Source organism: Clytia hemisphaerica, unplaced genomic scaffold (assembly GCF_902728285.1).
Source record: "Clytia hemisphaerica strain Z4C2 unplaced genomic scaffold, Clytia hemisphaerica genome assembly, whole genome shotgun sequence".
NCBI classification, from domain to species: Eukaryota; Metazoa; Cnidaria; class Hydrozoa; order Leptothecata; family Clytiidae; genus Clytia; species Clytia hemisphaerica.
Window position 1 is genome coordinate 203485 of NW_027103704.1, and position 19461 is coordinate 222945.

The 19461-nt window shown below is 34.7% G+C and overlaps 3 protein-coding genes across 3 annotated transcripts in view; 1 reads left to right on the forward strand and 2 right to left on the reverse strand.

The window, feature by feature from the left end:
- LOC136804063 (triosephosphate isomerase-like) overlaps positions 1-19461 on the forward strand; it is a 387417-nt gene that overhangs the window by 60176 nt on the left and 307780 nt on the right. The gene's annotated exons all lie outside the window — the stretch shown is intronic.
- LOC136804097 (tyrosine-protein kinase TXK-like) lies at positions 11838-13260 on the reverse strand. The gene is made up of 2 exons (XM_067060843.1): positions 13182-13260; positions 11838-12876 (listed from the first exon to the last, which is right to left on the reverse strand). Exons 1-2 carry the CDS (start codon positions 13223-13225, stop codon positions 11838-11840), a joined length of 1083 nt encoding a protein of 360 aa, XP_066916944.1. The 5' UTR covers positions 13226-13260.
- Positions 13821-18822, reverse strand: LOC136804098 (uncharacterized). The gene is made up of 5 exons (XM_067060844.1): positions 17727-18822; positions 16041-17038; positions 15154-15353; positions 14768-14953; positions 13821-14491 (listed from the first exon to the last, which is right to left on the reverse strand). Exons 1-5 carry the CDS (start codon positions 18820-18822, stop codon positions 14026-14028), a joined length of 2946 nt encoding a protein of 981 aa, XP_066916945.1. The 3' UTR covers positions 13821-14025.

The window sequence follows — 19461 nt, forward strand, 5'->3', positions numbered from 1 at the left end:
TCTCAAAGGGTCCCAAAATAACCAAAATTTTGTCTCTCAAAGGGTCGATTTTCGATTTTCGGCTCGGACATACCCGTCACCTCGCAAACCTAGTACCCCCCCCCCCCGGGCAAATGGTCTTTGGAATTTGATCATTTATATTAATATTAATGTATACAGTTCTTGTTGAAATTGATCAAACTATTTTTCACGCAGTTCCAGACGCAGATTGTGCTTTTCTAACCTTTTCTAACCTTGGCACACGTTTTGACTGAATAATGGAATGGAATGAATGGCGATAACAGTTTATAGATATCTCTTATCAGACTTGCAGAAAGCGGGCTGCTGTCAAGTTACACAACATGCACACTCTCGTCACAACTTGCACAGCCATAAAAAACAGATCAATCTGGTCTTCATTTAACATTGTTTTAAAGTTTAAAAAAACACTGCCAGTGCTTGGCACAGAAGAGAGGACTCCCAGTTGAAATTAATTGCTACACCGCTGCCCTGTTGAATTTATTTATTATGGTCGTGTGTTTATTCCGCCAAGGCGGTAAATCAATCGCCCAAAATCATGGACCAATCAAAAGCGAGTTTAAAGCAAAACGGGGGGAAAATGAGCTTCCCTGCATAGTTATGAATTTTAAGTTTTGCTTTCGATTATCATTTGAGACCAGCAAAGTCTTCAAGATGGTTGTGTGCATGTTGTGTAACTTGACGGTACTAAACTACAAAATTTATTTACGCAGACTGGAGGGGCCATCCATATAGTACGTACGCAGTGAAGGGGGGAGAGGGGGTTTAGCAAAAGCGTACATCTATTGTTTAAACGAAGTCATTTCCATTGTTCTCTGCGTACAAGGGGGGAGGGGGTGTCAAATATTTGGAAAATCTTTGCGTACGTACTATATGGACGGCCCCGGATGCAAATTGTGTTTTTCAAGATTTTGTTATTTTGCTTCAAGTGCGAAGTAGGACAATGATCAGTCACATTTTTGGACCTAGGCGGTCATCGAAAAAATGTTCTATTCGCGTCACCCGCCCGCATCAAATTTTCCGCTGATTTTCCGGTGCGGAGATGCGGAAAAAAATCTAGGAAAAGCAATTTGTTCTTTTAAAGTATAGCTTTTTTCTCAATTGCTCTGACGACCATCGAAAAATTGTTTTGCTCGCGTTACCACCCGCCCCTGAGTTACTGGCGCGATTAAAAAAAACCCGGGAATCTTTTTGACCGCCCGTCCGCCTGCATGCATTTTTAACACTCGTTGCGACGCGAACAGAGCATTTTTTTCGATGACCGCCCTACCTGGAGGTCCTATAAATTAACCTGTGTTCGTTCGTCTGTCCGTCCGTTCGTCTGTTACCAACTTTTCTCGGGATTGAATCATAGGAATTGTTCACGTGTTCATTTTTCATTCAGGTAGGTCCATAAATGTATCACTTGTTTTTAATGGAATTGCAGAAAGTTACGACAAATGGCTTTTTGACTTTGAATAATTAAAAAACTAAACAATTTGTTCAACAGTTCTGGACGCAAATTATGTTTTTTCTGACCTTGCCAATTTTTGGCTTTGACTGAATAGCAGTCAGTTTTTACATACCTCATTGGCCTTGCAGACAACTGACAAATGGTTTCTGTAATTTGACCAAGTCTACCAAAATACAGTTCCTGTTGAAATGTTATAAATATGAACTACGTTTTGCAAAGTTTTTGATGCAAATTGTGTTTTTCTGGAGTTTGCGCTTTGTGACTTAAAGTTTGTAGCTTGTTAGTTGAAAGTGTTATTGGAGTTTTATCAAGTAAAACAAAAAGTACAGTTTCTATGTATATTTGATGGATATCTTCATTTTAGTTCTGACGTATTGGCAATTTTCTTATTTATTTCTAGTATCATAACTGACTGGAATGAAATTAACAAAAAGTTACACTATGTTTCTCTTTTATTTTGTAGTAATGAACTATAGCTTAATTGTTTGATGTCATAAAAACAGTGCTACAATGCTAAAGAGAAGTATACTTTGAGCTTCTCGTTAAATAATTGTAAATCAAGTTATCAAATGTTTCACATTTTGTACATTATTCAACATTTTTAGTCTACTCTGTTTCAGTACATCTCTTACATCTGTTAACCCACTTATTTAAGCTATCTAGCTAAGCTCTATTGGCTGACCTTTCAGCCTCGGCTGGTTTATTTATATTAAAAAGGCTGTATTCTACTTGCAAGTTTTCATATGTTTTTTTCTGGCCCTCGATCCAAAAGGGCATGGCGTTGATTTGTTCTAGTGTAAAGGAATTTGATATTTCAGCCCAATATTGATTATCATCAGTTATAATATTATTTGGTCTTGCGAAATTTACATCTGCTATATCCATCCATTCTTCTCGCAGAAAAATATTTTCATTTCCCTCGTCATCATCCTCTTCCAGCTGATATTCAAAATTATTAGCGTTGATAAAATGTCTTTTTCGATTTGGAACCAATTTCCTTCCTAAATTGCTATTGAGAAATTCTTTCCATTTAAGGCAATCCGCACATGCGCATTATGATTTCTTTTTGAAACAATAAAAATAAAACAATAAACTTTGTCGGCCAATTAGCTGTGATAACTTTCTTTTGTTTTTGTTCTACATCTTGTCAATCAAAGAAACTATTACGTCACTTTTTATATAAGATTGTTTAAAAATCTTGGGGGGTCATTATTGCTCAGGCACACAAAAACCTATAGACCAAGAGGAGGGCCTAAAAGCCTGGAGCTGTCTATTGTGTAGACTACTACGCATCTTGCTGATATGCGCCCTCTAAACCCTCGGAAAAGAAAATAAGCCTTCTCCCATTTTGCATTATGTGGTGGTCCAAATTCAAAAAAAATTTCAGTAGCTTTCCAATGGTAACAGCTTGTTTTATGTCATACAGATTTGTTGACACAATTTTTTCCAAAATAAATTAATCAAGTACTGTAACTTAGTTTTCACCTTTCTTAGATGATTTGGTCTTAACCACCAATCAACCCAAGTGCCTGGCTCCTTTCCAGGATTCATTACTGATGACATCAATGTTGTTGAGCTCTAAAAGTTGTGCAACTTGTCTGATTGGTTGTTCTCCTTTAAGAACATAAAAAATTAGCAATACAGTTTGCTGACTGTTACATTTGGGTATCTGTTTTGCAAGGGCCACAAAAAGGTTAAATTGACTTTCCGTTTCTGTGACAAGTTTGGCTACTTTCAGTGTTGTTTATGCGAAATGAAACTCGCAGCCTCTTATGATCTAAACAAAAACAGATGAATGAGTATTATAGGGTAAGAGATATTACGGGTATATGCCGGGTATAGCCAAGCTAAAAATCAAAAGTCACCCTTAGTAGAGAGAAGTTGAAGGTTCTTAGTGCTGCTTTTATACAATAGCATTTGTCAATCATAGTTTGGAAGGGGGTTACCACCTCATATTTAGATATAAGTTATAAGCGTCGTCGATATATCTGGATTCACGGGCCGCTATTAGGAAAAGTGGAAAGATGGAAAGGTTGTTTATATATCTGAGGATGGTTGTGAAAAATTTCATTGATATTGGTTCAGTTTTCATCAAGTTTAAAGCTTTTTTCCTTGCCCAACTAAATTTCGAAATTTCGAATTCTGCTCCCTAGGTTGGGATCTTCCAATGAAATTAAAAATGGCGGCCTACAAATTTGATATTTTGACTATTTTGCAGCAGACAAATCCCATAAAGTCAGGCTTAATATAAGCAGCTTATTAATTCTTCAGAGCATCATCATTATATCTATACAATAACTATAGTAAAAAAATGAAAAAATGAAATGTACTAAAAATTTCCAACAATGCAGCAAAGAAAAGCAAAGGTCATACAGGACGCTGCAACAAAGAACATTCACTGACCTTTTGGAAAGCGCCATCAAAACAAAAGGAACCAACACAATCATCAGAAACAGAAAGTGACAACACTGGTAATTTTTTTTTAAAGATTATGGCGTATAACCAATCGTTTGATCAGATCCCATAGTTGCGACGCCAGGGCAGGGGAAAAAGTGTCTAGTCCGATCATCTGTGTGATCTGAACCTTCACCTTATATATATAACAGATCACAAAGGTATGTATATAGTGAAATTTTATATGGCAAAGTTTAATGATCCAACCTAAAATACAAACATACAGGCAGCGTTCCATGTATATATTTAAAAATATTAAATTATGTTTATTAGGCACACAGTTGCAATCGGCAAAGGAAGAACTCGTTGCCACACAAAGCAAACTTGATCAAGCGCAGTTAGAAGTCAAGGAAGGCCAAACAAAATTTAAAACTATTGCAGAGAAACAACATACTGAGTTGGTTCAAGGTGCTTTTGAACTATATGAAATTAAGGATGAACAGGAAATTATTAAGGACAACCTCAAAAACGCAAATGAAACGTACAACAAATTGAAGCTTTTGCTTAATCGGAAGCAGTCAGCAAAAAAAAAAACGTCAGAATAACCCCAAACGTCAAAGGAGATGCTCTCTTCTCACAGCACAACCAGGTAAAGTGTTTTCTAGTATTGGAAGCTATTCATTAATTGAATACTATGGAAGGTCCAAAATCTGACAACTATGTTTTTTTATTAAGTCAACAGGGATAATCATTTTCAAAAACCCGGGAATTTTTCTGACCGACAGTTTTTCTAACCGACAATTCTTTGAGAAGAAATAGTTCCTGTTAATAATTTTAGTTTTCCACAACTCAAGATAGCTGTTGTTCTAACCATTCTACTCTCTCTTATTAGGTACCGTAGACGCAAGGAAACCAAAGATTTGATGGAGTTTGTTCATGGTGGGGAGGATGCAGCAATAAATGGTGCATGGGACTTCGTTATGAGCCAGTGCTCCCAAGAAAAAATGGAGGAATTAGTTGCCAGCTTCCGTCGTGGTAAATTCCTGCAAACGATACTCAAAAAGCAAGTCCAAAGTGATGAAGTAAAACTCAAGAAGGCAGTTGCTTCGAAATACCTTGGTCACCTTTCACGCAGAAAATTCGGTCTCCTTTGTAAGATTCAAGGCGCATCTTTCAAAGATGATGAAGGACCTGATGATGGAGAGCTGATTCCTCGGAACGAGGAGATCAAACTTGACCTGAGATCACAACAATTGTCTCACTATACTGTTGACAAGTTTGTCAAGACCCTGGATATTGGTGAGATCCACGAAACCCCATCGTCTTCAGGAGTCGCTAGAACAGTCACAGCTCTAGTGACAATGATTGTGGATGTCAATCTGAAAGTGAAAGCCAATAGAAAAAGACTCCACTGGTTTCATGATATCCAAAATCATTTTATCGTCGAGTTCAGTTATTACGGAGCACCCGAATCCAAAGAAGTTGCAATGACAATTGGTACACTTAGCTTATGGAACTATCAGAACCGAATTCGTAGTAGAGATCATCATTACCCTCTACACATGTTGAGTATCGATGAAAAGAATGCCATTTGTGAAGACCTTTGGAGGCAACACTCTGATGAGATGCTTCTTACAGAGGGAAACATCTTCACCATCAATTCTCAAAAAATTACTTTCGAATTTCAACCCTCAGCCGATCAGAGTTGGCAATGTTGGGCAGCTAACGTTCTTCCATCTGCGGCAACTTATCCTTCCCCTTATGCCAATGTGCATAAGTCCCAACTTGACTTGATTGATGGTACAATTGGCTTGGAAGACAACAATACATGGAAACCTCCAACAAATGAAATCATGAAGAAAGAACTTGATCAATTGACCACTTTTCAAAAAACACTGTCACCTTAACTTTCTGATTCTGGTAGACATAGTCAAGAGCTAGCTTTTATGGCTAAAAATGGATACAGAAGTCTTGGTGAATGTATTGGAATATTTGCTGAGAGGTAGTATACCGTTTCGATTCACACAATTAAAACAATACCTTATAAATGCCAGCTAGACTTTTCACTTTGTTTACGTACCTTCAAAAAAAGTTCTTGTACACAAAGTTTGAAACTATTAATTTTGGAGCTTATTTTTGCAAGGAAATTTTTTTGCGAAATAACTTAATTTTTGTGGGACTTATTTTGGCGAGGACGCAAATTGCAAATTTTTGTTTTTTTTTTCTTTTCAGATTACGACCTGAGCCTCTTCATCTTGAAATCAATAATTGGCAACATCTTTTGAATTTGATTTATCTTGAATCCATTCGAAGAGGTAATTATTTTAGAATTATTTTCAGAGGAATTGTTTTAAAAAGCCTCTGTCGTGTCTGTTTTAATTGTCTCTCGTTTCATATTTTTTTTTTATTGTTACTGTAGGTAAATTCGAATCATTCTGCAAAGTTTTGGAAAGTCCGGTTAGATGTGAAACATACCCTGGATACCCTTTCCCGGTATTGCACACGTGTGATTGACGCCATCCATGTAGGTGATAACAGTGAAGCTACCAGGATTAAACATCAGGCTTTGTATCTCATTTGCATTCAACTTCGAAATATTGGTGGAATGATGAATAGAGTTATTGTCACAAGGGATTATCCAAATAGTCTAGAGGAAGTTTGCCGTCTGTATTTCAATCTTTCCTCCCTCTTTTTTCCTGATCATTGTCAAAGCACTGTTTGGACCCTAGGATATGCTGTACCATACTATGCCGAAAACGTGTATGAAAAATTTAAAGTTGGTTATGGGATCCTTTCTATGCAAGGCAAAGAATCATTTCATTCTTCAATCAAACAACAGCTCAATAGTGAAACTAACAGGTTAAATTCAGATAACCTCAAGGGTAAATGGGCTCAAATTATGCGATCCAGCTATGTACGTAAATTTTACCTCCCGTACCACTTTCCACTTGCGCCAACTTACCATTCACATTATCAGACCCGGCTGATGGACATGGATGATGGGGAGAGTTACTGTCAACAATGTGCAAGAAAATTGGTTGATACGGGTGAAAGTATCTGTAAGGTATGTCATGACAGTTCGATGGTCATTGAGGCAGCCAAAAATGGAAAACTTGATAGTAACACGGCGATCCTGAACCTGCTGTTTAACTTTCCGCGCGGTTCTAAATTTAAGCCGCTTAAACATTTCCGTCTTGCTAAATTAATGCGCGAACGCTGTTCTCTGAAGGAAAAAGAGTTGTAAATAGCGTCCTTCAAACAGATTTTATTTAGAATGAAAAGCACGCGCCTAAAAGTTTCACGAGGCTCTTTTCATTCTTTCTTCAACTTCTTCAAGTGCTGTCACTTACTTGCTTCATTGCCATCTTATTACTTGCTTTTTAAATTTCCTGTTTTTTGGTTATATTTGTTTTTATTGATAATGGCTGGATCAACCAATGCTGATTGTGTCAACTATTTTAGAGACATGGTTTCAAAAAAGATGAGGGAAATGAACAAATCAAAAAGTAATATCAACAACCCTCATCTTAGAACTTGTGTAACACATCCTACTCACAAACAATATTTTGACGATGCTTTTGTGAATAACAATTTGCTCCAGGAGAAGGAAAAGAAATTGAGTTCAAAAACGATCAAGAAGTACGAGGTCAAATATTTTCACAGACTATGCAACATTTTTGAGTCAAACACACTTATCCACATGAAACCGTTTGGTGATATATTGTTAGTTTGTCCATGGATGTACATAAACAGGAACTTTACAGTGACACTCGAAGAAAACAATTGCTGTGTCATTGAACAAGGACGTCTAGTCATTCCATTAAACGAGTTCGCTGCATTGGATGGTAAAGTTACTTGCTTTATTCCCTCAGCTGGATCTGATGACGATCTTCGCGATTTATTTGCTCCTATTAATGTCACCGAAATTTTTCCTGTTGGAGCTTTTCCAAACAAGCTAGTACCACTCACAGGTGGGCGACTTCCTGGAATTCAGATTGATACAAAATATGAATTCTTTAATGCCCCGAAAGGAGAACTATCTGTTGGTGATGTTATCACATATTGCTGTGATGAGAGATATGTGGTGGATTCTGTTGGTGAAGATGCATTTAAACCATGGATGGACGTTGTGTCGATTGGAAAGAAAAATCGTTTCAAAAGAAATAACAGTAGACGATTATTACAATTCGGAAAAATTCCAAAAATAATTGGTAAGATAATTCATATTGATGCCCATTTTCTTGGCACTTACAATTCAGTCAATATAGAGTTTCATTCACAGAAAAAGTACAATCATGGTACTTTTAGTGCTTCCTACAAAAATGCAATCATTAACGAGGAAGGATATTTAATACATGATGTGGCAATTGTTGTTGAATGATTTACATAAATAATTGTAAAAGTGATGGTTGAGCTTTGCAGGATCAGATTAGAAAAAATGCTTTTCATCTCTAAACATTCGACTCTTGGGTTTATATAAAATAGGAACTAGTAACATGTATATTGAGATTTTTATATATTTAATGAAAAAGTATATTTTATGTTTAGATTATAAGACAGTTTTATATATTATAGCTAAAACTATGGTAGATTTTTATTTTGTAAATATATTTTTATTTGCTTAAACTTTTTTACATAAAAACTTTTAAGTTTAGGTTTTCTGAATTTTAGGACTGAAAATATTACAATAAACTAAGCGAGACTTTCAAAAAATTGTCTTAATGAGAGCTCTATGTCTAGTCTATCGCGTTCGTGTATGGGACTAGCATGAAAGCATTCAGCGTGTGTAGTTTGCTTTTTGCTCTCATAACTTAAACCAATCATAATGCAAGAGCTTTTTTTATAAGTTTTAGAATTCACAAGAAGTGGTAGTTGTTCATCTTATAAATCATAAATCTGCTTTTTATTTGGATCAGCAAAGCTTGGTTTATCAAACCAGAATTTTGAGAAAAAATACTTGTTCGAAGAAGAGCATTCTGTCTAGTCTAGCGCGTTTGTGTTTGGGACTAGCACCAAAGCGTACAGCGCATGTAGTATGCTTTTTGCTCTTATATCTTTACCCAAGTATCTAGAGCTAAGTCTTTTGAATTTATATTATCGAAAGTACTTGAGCTGTGAAAATTCCTGACAGAAACAAAAAAACTAGTTTTACTATATACTTTTTATTTTTATTATTTTTATTTGTTTGACAGTCCAAAGTTTTTTAGATTTTTTACGAGCCATTTGCTGAAACTATTCTTTGTTTTTCAACCTATTATTTTATTTCTAGGAAGTTTAGGTCGTTTGAGGACTGTAAATGGTCTTTTCATTGTTGTCTTGCATTCTTTTGTTTTCCCATTAAAAAAAACAACCTTCCAGTTTAGAAAAACACTTTCTTTGATACACGCTTTTTTATAAGAACAACCAAAATTTTTGAAGCCTTTGGATGTTCTAAACTTTTTAAGTTTTAAGCCTAAAAATGTTCTTAACATGTTCTTATTTTTGTCAAAATCTGCATCAATATGAATTGAAAGTAATCTAAAGGATATTCAGTTCGCTTGTTATGTGTCCCGTGTCTTGTCTTACGCGTACGTGTCAGTGACAAGCAAAATGGCTTCCTGCGTCTGTAGATTGCCTGGGACATTTAATAAGTATATTTAATATCCTTGATTTCAAACCAGGCTCTATTATAGTAAAATCCCATCCTGTTTACATAAGCCAGTCCCTCCCAGTGCAAACTTTCAATTTGAAAATAGGCAAAATTTTCGTTTTTATCTATCTGTCAGGTTCCCAAATTTATCAAATATCTGGTAGGAAAATTTACCTTGTTTGTGCTCGTGTAGATTTAATTATTTTTGAAAAACTTATTTCGATAAGAAAAATCTGAATTTAACTCCTAAATTGGATAATCGTACGTTATGGCTGTTATTTTTATCGCATGGAAAAAAGCTAATTTTATACACCCCGTGTCACCGACCCGGCGGGACCCCCTCCCCACTGGAAATATCGGTCGAAAATTTGTCCCCGGTGAGAAAAATACTTCATCCCCATGGAAAAACTGCACTGAACTCTCATCCCCACTGAGAAAAGCATAAAAAAATTTGGAATCCCGACTGGATTTTTTAGCTGTAAACTATAATATTTAAAATCCCCACCCATTAAAGTATTAAAATTTTTCATCCCCATTGGCATTTGGCTCCTTCAATTTATCCCCGCTGGGTGAAAAGTTCTCACCGGGTCACTGAGACAGGGGTGTTTTATCGTCTAGCTTAAAATTAATAAAGTCATTGCACACGCGACCAATAGTTTGAAAATTGAAAAAAATTCTGCTGTGTGTGTATTTCAAATAATAAACCAGAGAATTAATTTATTGCTAGAGATAGGTCAATTTCTTTTTCTTACCGTGAAACCTTATAAATAAGTTTTCTGTTTCCGCACTAAGATTCCTCAGCCAGTTTACAACCGGAGAAAGTCCGGTTAGCGAAACAAAGTGAACCAGACTGACCGTTCACAAGTTCGCGGTTTTGTCTAATTTCATACACAGATCTGTAAAGCCCGATAGACTAGGTAACCTACTTTTATTGAAACGTGAAGCCAAGCATTTCCTACTAAAATCACGTGACTAAAATATGCAATTTCACCGGTTTGAGAGATGTGAAATAGGATTTGCCGCCTACTTTTTTTGATCTCGCCCTTCAAAGACAATCTAAATGATAGTTCCTATCCGCTGGCACGAAATTTAAAAAGTAAATTTTTTGTTCACTTTTTTTTGCACCAAGAGCTTTTTTATTTCACTTCAACCATCTCCCTCCATTATTAATTTCGCGGGAATTTTTTTGAAAATTCTCTCTTAAATGTGAGTTTATGCAAATTTTGGGATATCTCTCGTACAGGAATTTCAGTTGGGAATTTCATACACGATGCGCATCTCCTATAACAAAATAAATTCTGGGGATGCGCGCAGCCTAGCTAGAATCGAGACTCTTGGATGAGAAATCAATGTAGTATAAGTGCTAGAATAGAATCTCTAATCTTTCTCAGGCAAGAAAAAGTGAAGCCGATTTTTGACGAGACAGATAGGATTTAGTGATTTCTTTGTTCTCGATAGATATTCTTTTCGAAATTTAGCGGTAAATTCTAGTTTCTGTCTGTTATTTTTAGAAAAACAAGGCGGGTCGCTTAAAGCCGCGCAGCTTTGTTGGGATTTGGTGGCTTCAAATCCCACCAAAGAGATTCTATTCAAGCTCTTCGGGCTTATACTTCATTGTAGGAAATGAAACCACTTATTTCCCATATATCTAAAACGCCCACACGTAGTTTTTATACAAACACCGGATTGAAACTAAAATCTATCGCTAGACTTCAAAAAAAGCGCAGTCCTCTAAAACAAAGGAACCACCAGATATTATATCTGTCGTTATGATTACGTTATATGTGCGTTTTGGATGGAAAATAAGTGGTTCCATTGCTCTTGCCTGAGAAGGGTTAAAGATTCACCGAAATTTACCGTATGCTTATAAGAAAAAAAGACTGTATTATTCGAAATCCTTTCATAAAGAAATTGAAATATTTGACACATCCGTAGAGGAAAAAAAGTTTCAAGGGACTGATATTTAATTTGTAGTTTCCTGTCGGCGTACCAAAAGTGGGTAGATAACTGTAGTCGACACTGCTAGATATTTAGATAGTAATTAGTTTACAAATACTTTTGGGTTAACAAAATCACAGCTATGTAATAGATACCATAAGATCAAATATGAAAAAAAGGAAAACAGGAAAAAAAAGGAAAGTCCAAAGAAAATCTCTCGGATGTATATTCCTAATTATTAAGTACCGTGGCTGAAATATCAATAGAAAAGTCAACGATACAAGCAGATACAAAGGGTAATTCCAAGAATAAAAAACTCTCTTTTTTCAAATCCGCGCTTACAAGAAAATAATTTCAAGGAGAAAATTAAAAACTATTTCAATTCTTCAAAAATTAAAAACTATTTTATTTCTTTATTTTCATACTATGTTTGATGATCTCACATCGGCGAATGATTTGAGGGAGATTTGGGCGATCTTCGGGTTTCTCCTTTAAAAGGTCAAAACTTATTTTGGATAGTTTCTCCAAATGTGCAGCTTCGCAAATGAGCTGCATGTTGTACCCAAGAGAATAAATATCACTCTTGAATGTTTGAGGAGATCTGGAAACGTTTCGCAATTCATAAGCCAAATGGATGTGTTTTGTATTGTACTTCTTTTGCTTCTGACTTCCTTTTTGTATATCATATATAACTGGATCATCTACCATCGTAGCCTTGCCAAAATCGATTATTTTCACGTACTTTCTCTCACGTAGCAAAATGTTTCTTGGATGCAAGTCATTATGCAAGATTCCATTATCGTGTATATGTTTCAGAGCTTCACATATGTCAATGACGATTGTAATCCAATTGATCTCCGTCGGTTTGTCTGCGAGACAATTTTTCAAAGTAGAGCTAGGCATTGTTCCATCACCAATAAACTCAAGTAAAATTAAGTTGGGTTTCACGATGCCATAAAGCAATGGTAAATTTCTGTGTCCGTTTAAAACCATCATTATTTTAGCCTCTACTAAAGAATCGAGCTTCGATTTTGTCCCACTTATTTCTTTGACTGCCACAGTCTGTTTAAAGTTTGTAAGTTTTCCTAAGCTGATTTTTCCATAAACTCCTTCGCCCAACAAACCTGGAAATAAGGTCAATTCTGTCTTCTTGAATTCGGTAACGGTAATACGCAGAGTCTGGTTGATTGTCACATTTTTGTCACGTGATTTATCAAGAAATGATTTAGCAAAAGAGTATGCTTTATTGGGCTTTCGGTTTTTTGATGATTTCAATGTTCTAGTAAGAAGAGCATTGTCACTTTCCAGTTTTCGGAGTTTTTCATCTTTCTCCATTTCAGCTTGGATTCGTTTTTGGTATTCTTCTTGTTTCTTTTGCTTGTCTCTCTCTTTCTTCCTCTTATCTTGGTTCCTCTTACCAGCTAATGAACGTTTATGTGTACACCTAAAAAAGTAAAATTAAATTGATAAAAATTCTCAAAGAGGCAAAGTTTAAATAATCAACCTTCTCATTTTTAACGTAAATCTGTGAAGTTTTCGGTTATGTCTAAGCCATGTAAAAAAGGGCGATGAAGCGGTTAAAATCTCACTGACCTGTGCGTTAAGATACACGTTTTTTTATAAGAACAGGAGTGTAAAATTTGACCTAACAACAAGAACAATTTAAGAAGAAACTGCAAAAAAAGCGTGTATTTGAAAAGTCTTATCAGAAAATAAATAGAAAATGAGAACTAAGTATAAAATACTCACCAATACTTGGTTTTTACAGTAGCAGCATGCTTGTTTGATTCCATTTCAATGTTTTTTTTTTAATTTTTTCCTTTACACTGCAATGAAAAAAATGATAATGAAAGAAATGAATAAACAAAAAAGGAAAATACAAAGTTTTATTCTGTTAGCTGAGAGTCTAGTTCATAATGCAAAAGGTTTATCCCAATTTAATACACAATCATGTGACAGAAGGACACATTCTCCAAAAAACAAAAAGATACATCAGTCTAAAATACATAGAATACTTAAAAAAACAATACATCTCTCCTTTAAAATATAATGATTTTTAGTTGAACCACATATATGATAAATGAAACTGCTTCATATCAAAAGTGATAAGGTAAAATATGTTTAGAAAAATACAGAAGTAACAAAATCAAAAAAATGTTAAAAATAAAGAACAAAGCACAGAAAAAGAAGAATAACGCAAACTCTTAGGGGGAAACTGGCATTGACAACAAGTGGGTGTTTTGAAAGTGGAACCTATAAGAAATGAAGTTTTGAAATTTGGGACCCTCTTTTATCAAATTTCTTATTTTTACCCTGAAAAGTGGCTTAACAAACTGAAGGGAAAAAATTTAAATCTTCTAATTTCTACCCTGAAAGTTGTCCAAATCAACCAAAAGTTGACCATGTCGGATAAACTCGGCCTAAATTTCATATAGCTTCACTAAAAATCAAATTCAATTAGAAAAAGAAAAATTGATAAGTGAAATAAATGAAAAAAATCAAAAAATATGATAAAGTTATTAAAACATATGGGCAAACCTGGACAAAATTTTACAAAATTTAAACTGCATCTTTGCTAGAACTAATTTAACTTTTAATTGTCCTCTGTGTCAGTAGGTGGATGATATTCCATTGGTTGGTCAGGGTGCAAACGACATGACTTGTTCTTACAGTTGTGCCCAACCTCATGACATCGACTGCAAGTGATGCTGGACTCGTTTTTCAAGACACTCTGACTAAAATGGAACTGTCGCAGGCGGATTTTCTTTAAAATTTTGATAAAACGATTATCTTTGTTATTGGTACCATAACGCTCCAGGGTTTTCATCTGCTTGTTAAGATGTTCTCCAGCTGAACAATGAAAATAGCCATAGCCCCAACCAAGAATTGAAAACCATAGCTTCAAAATAGGTGGAATGTGTTCCCTTAGTATGTGAAGGTATGGTTTTCTCTTTATGGCATCATCACCACAAAACTCTTTCATTTTTTGGAAAAAATCTTCAACTTTTGTTTCAAATTGATCCACTTCTTCTTGACTAGGATTGACAGATCTAATTGTTCTAGAAATTCAAAAAGTTGTAATATGATAATGGCTAATATTTTTTTGAGAAATCGAGCATTTATTTTTTTAAATAAACAAAGCACACTTAATTCATACTTTGGAGATTTCCAAAGCAAAAGGAAACATGATTATTTCAAAAGGAATCAATAATCAGATAAAATTTCTTTTTAACACTCTTTAGGAGATCCCAAAAAATATTCCCCAGCAGCTTTGCTGATGAAGCAAGTACTCTTTGAAAATAAAATTCTTGGAGCAAAGGAGTTCAATATTATACCTTGCAATATCACGAAACTTGTTGTACAGCTGAGATATTTTCCGTAGGCGATAATATGTCATTGATGTCTTCTTTTCTCCTTTCTTGATAAACACATCAAGGAACTTGTCGATGTTCATTTCAAATATTTTGCAATCATTCCCAATCATCTTGAGTGTATCACTTCCGTCATACATTTTCTTCTTACTAAAAAGTTGAAATAATTTTACAGTCAGTTTTATCTTACAACCTAACATGTTGTTTTTACAGACCTTGTTATTATAATCTTCAAGATATTTTCAAAATAAGAGCAAATCAATTTAAACAAGCTAAGTGCCATAGCTAGCATAAATCTAAAGCAATAGGATAAAATTGTCAGAATTCAAACTTATAAAAGTAAAATTTACCTCTTGTGATAGCATTCAATTTGATAAGCTAAATAATCCAATTGAATGTGTCGTAAAGCTGTAGTAATTTGATCTTCTTGTCCACGCTTGCTTATGATATGGTAGAGATACGTCCATAAATAACGATGAATTGCCAAAATGAGATGCAGTCCACAAGGTGGCATTGTTTCAATAATGTAAGATGTGAAGATTGGCTGAGCCTAAAATTTAATACCAAATAAAACCACTACATAAAAGCATTTTGCTGAACTATGCAACTTCCAAATTATTGTTTTAAAATTTTGATTGATCTAAATTGTGAAAATGTCGTTGTTTCTTATAAAATTGCAAAATTGAGCTTTCTGATTGGTTACTTAAATTACAATGTTTCAGAAAGTTATACAACTTCATCGTACATAAAGTACATGTTTACTAAATCAAATAATTAATGATTGTTCTAAAGAGTTAATTAGCCATGTACCTTAAGGGAACTTTTTTTGGTAGTAACTAATTTTAGCGAAATTGGCGAGAAAAATTGAAATTGGCCAAATTTAGTTCCCACCAAAATTAATTTTTTAGGTCATTTTCCAAATTAAGTCATCGTCAAAATAAAAAAAAATCCTGGTTCGCCAAAATTAGTTCTTGCCAAAATGAATTCTTTTGGTGTTTTGCTTAAAAATCAACAAAATTGCTCAAAATAAGGCAAAGTATATATAGCATGTTTACGCTGTCATTCGCCAAAATAAGTTCCCACCAAAATAAAAAAAAATTTTTGCATCAGCCGTTCGCCAAAATTAGTACTCACCAAAAAAAGTTCCCTTAAAAGGTACCTTTAAGTTCCCAAAAAATAAAGAGGAAAACGTTTGTCAAGTAACTACAAATTTTTTAAAAGAGCTAATATGTCATACCCATTGTGCCAAGTTATTTCGAATGAATTCTTTATATTTTGGACTGTCCTTATCTGGTTGCTCTCCTAATATTTCAAAAGCCTTCTTCCCCAACTGGGCATGCTGCTCCTGAGACTGCTCATTTGCCCTTACAAGATTCTTGGCATGCCATAAATGAATGGGTTTTTCACAACGGTAGCATCCATAGGTTGATGTGCATGAAGCCTTTCCGATGACTTCTTTAACATAGCTAAGATCAGCCACAAAAAAAACAACAACGTTGAAGTGCTCTGTATTGCCATCAGGTAAGGTCAAGGTTGCACCTTTCTCAACTAGCTCTTCTAATTCATTAAAGTGCGCTTGACCATGGCTTATCAGTGTTTCTCTTTTCTCGGTTCCTCTGAATAAAGAAGTGGCAAACTGCCCATAAGGAGAATTCAAAAGTTCTTTCATGTTCATAATACTAAATGATATCTGTTCAGTTGGATAGTTCTTTGTTGCCCTAAAATTATCACCAGTGTCTCTCAAAAAAATAGTTCTCTTGTCTTTATCAAAATTTTGGTACTTCAAAGATTTTGAATTCAAATATTCCACTAATTTGGCTGTTCTCCCTAAGTCAATGAATTCAAACCGTTGAAAAAGTTCGAGTGTGGACGTTACTTGGTTTAATGATGAAATGACACCAGTTGATGCGTGCATGCAATTTATTTTGCAATCATTTTTATCTTGCCAGTGACTCAAGTAATATATTTCTCCTACATCAAGCTCATATGCATAATCCTTTGCATCCTTGTAGCTTGCTAAATGAACATTACTTCTAAGTAATAGTGATTTTAGAGCTTTATATTCTCGTTGTGAAAGATCACATTTACCAACCAGTATCTCACAAGAATCTTTTACGGAAATTTGTCTTATTGGCATATCTTTACTTTTGTCCAAACGCTTTGACATTTCTTTGTTATCAATCATACTTTCAAAAACAATATCACCGTGGTTTTCAATAAGGTAATCAATATAACCTGAAGAAAAATAAAATAAATAGTAGTAAATAACTTTTCTATAAGAAGTTTTGAGACTTTTTTTGATAATTATTTGAAGTGAAATTGAAAATTAATTCCCTGATTTATTTTGAAGTATAAAAACAGCATTTGTGGTATAATACATCAAAATTTAAAAATATTGTTTCTCTATACGATGTAGAATATAGTTGTTTAAGTGAATGCGACAATAATGAATAACAAATACCGAAATACCGTATTACTTTGCATAAACGCCTCCTCGGATAAATGCATCCTTTTCCAAAAATTCTTTAATAAACCCTTCCCTCTTTTAAACGCTTCTCCCCTAGAGGAGGCGTTAATTTGAAACATGACTATTTTTTGTCATAATTGACGAGGATGTAGTTTACTATGACTAAGAAAGATGATATTGATATCAGTGGAGATAATGAAGAAGATGAGATTTTAGGTGTCGAATAAAAAGAAAAAAAGATGGTGTCAACAAAATTCATGTCTGTACTACGGTAGTTCTTTCAAATCTTTTTCACTTTTTGATTTTTTTTTAATAAACGCTCCCCCCTTTTGAATTCCCCCTTAAAATCTAAAAAGAAATCAATAAACGCAGGCGTTTATTCAAAGGAAAGGAATACGGTAACTCAACATGAATTACATTACATTACCGACACCCAGAATGATTTGAAATACTTACTCTTAATATCTCCAAAGCATGTTGCATCAACAACTGAATGTATTGCTTGATTTCTAGCAGTCTTGTATGATGACTTTGACAAATCTTTTGTTGGTCCAGCATTCCGATGCAAGATATTGCTTACATTTTTCAAAACTTTTGAATGGTTTTTCTGGTCGGTTTCGTTCTTTTTGGCAGATGAATTTGATCTTGTTGGTTTTAACAATTTTAAATTGGTCTTAACTTGCTGAAGTCTGAAACCATAAAAATCAAAGCCAGACCAATTGGTTGTACTAACACATTCAATCTGCATCAAGAACGTATTTACTGCTTTCGATATTTTGGTGTTTTCAAAACTTTGGCCATCTTCGGTAGAAAGTTGAAAGGATATTGCTCCTAAGATTTCATTATAAATCACTTTGCATGAAACAAGCTTAGTATTGTTATCTTTACAATTAACTAAACGTTGAGATGTAAATCCAACATGAATTAGTAAATTTTCAAAAGCAATTGGTTTAACACCGCTGCTTGTGTCTCCATAATCAATTACACCAACCCATTTACAGTGTTTAGTACTTTTCACATTGTCAATACCGAAACCAGATTTTTCAGATGTCGTTCCCATATTATTTTCTTCTGTCGCTATTGAAGAAATGATCTCAGTGTTTTCTGATGAAGGAGCTATCAAACTATCTCTTTCTTTCCCCTCTCCTTCAAGAAATTTTCTGTAGGCGGATGATGTCAAACCAAAAAAGTTTGTACCCGGCCAAATTTTTTCTGTCGTAAGTTTAAGTTCTTGAAGAATAGCACTTGCAACATTAGAAATTTTCAATTTTGAGACTGAACAAATGGGAGCCTGGAAGGTAATATCTTCTTCCTTAAAAGCAGTACATTTGAATATTGGATATAAATACTTTGGTTCTTTATTGATTTCACAAATCAATTTTATTACTCTACTATCTTCTATATACAAGTTTCTGACACCTTTGTACCCATCCCGAACTCTCTTCTTTCCAGCTTTCCACACTGAATCATCTGAACGACGCACACCAAAATTTTCAATTTTTATGAACGCACTAGTAAATTTCAATAATGGACCTTCGACCACGCTCGCCATGTTTTTCTGCTTTTTGGCTGGGGATAATTTATCCCTCGCGAAATATCAAAATATATCCCCACACTAAATAAATCGATTTCACAATGAAAAACCTCTAAATAGTGATCAATATAACATGGGAAGTGAAACCAAGGCTCTTAATTTCAATTTCCTACCAATCATACGATTTAATTACATCACTGAATACAAAGATTACATCATCTTTCATTTTTAAGGATTCGCCCGCGCGAAAAATGCCGAGCGAACATCATCGCGCTCAAGGAAGCGCAAGCAGAGCCGAATCGGCGTGTAATGTAATCCGAATCTTAAAACCGATTGAATGTTGTGAATGTGGAAAACGTTTTGCTGATGTCGCATCAAGAGATCGCTACAATGAGCATTTTCACACAGGCCCAGTTATTGATGCAAATAAGATCATACCATTAGAAATGACAGTGAAACAGTTGAAAGAGGAATTGAAACGGCTCGGGAAGAAGACCTCAGATAACAGAGATCTCCTTGTCAGAAGGCTTGAAGGATTACTGTAATGTTTCACGTGTAGATATTTAGTATTTTTCATAAATTTTCAATTATTTTTCTCTTTTGGATGATATTTACTTGCTAGACATTTTATGTACAACTCAGAAACGATTTTTTGCT

Coding starts and splice junctions, on each gene's coding strand:
- LOC136804097 (XM_067060843.1), bottom strand. CDS start 13,225: ATGGAATCAAACAAGCATGCTGCTACTGTAAAAACCAAGTATTG. Junction 12,877..13,181: donor ACTGTAAAAACCAAGTATTG/GTGAGTATTTTA, acceptor TTACTTTTTTAG/GTGTACACATAAACGTTCAT.
- LOC136804098 (XM_067060844.1), bottom strand. CDS start 18,822: ATGGCGAGCGTGGTCGAAGGTCCATTATTGAAATTTACTAGTGCGTTC. Junction 14,954..15,153: donor ATTGAATGCTATCACAAGAG/GTAAATTTTACT, acceptor TCAACTTTTTAG/TAAGAAGAAAATGTATGACG. Junction 14,492..14,767: donor AAGTTTCGTGATATTGCAAG/GTATAATATTGA, acceptor TTGAATTTCTAG/AACAATTAGATCTGTCAATC.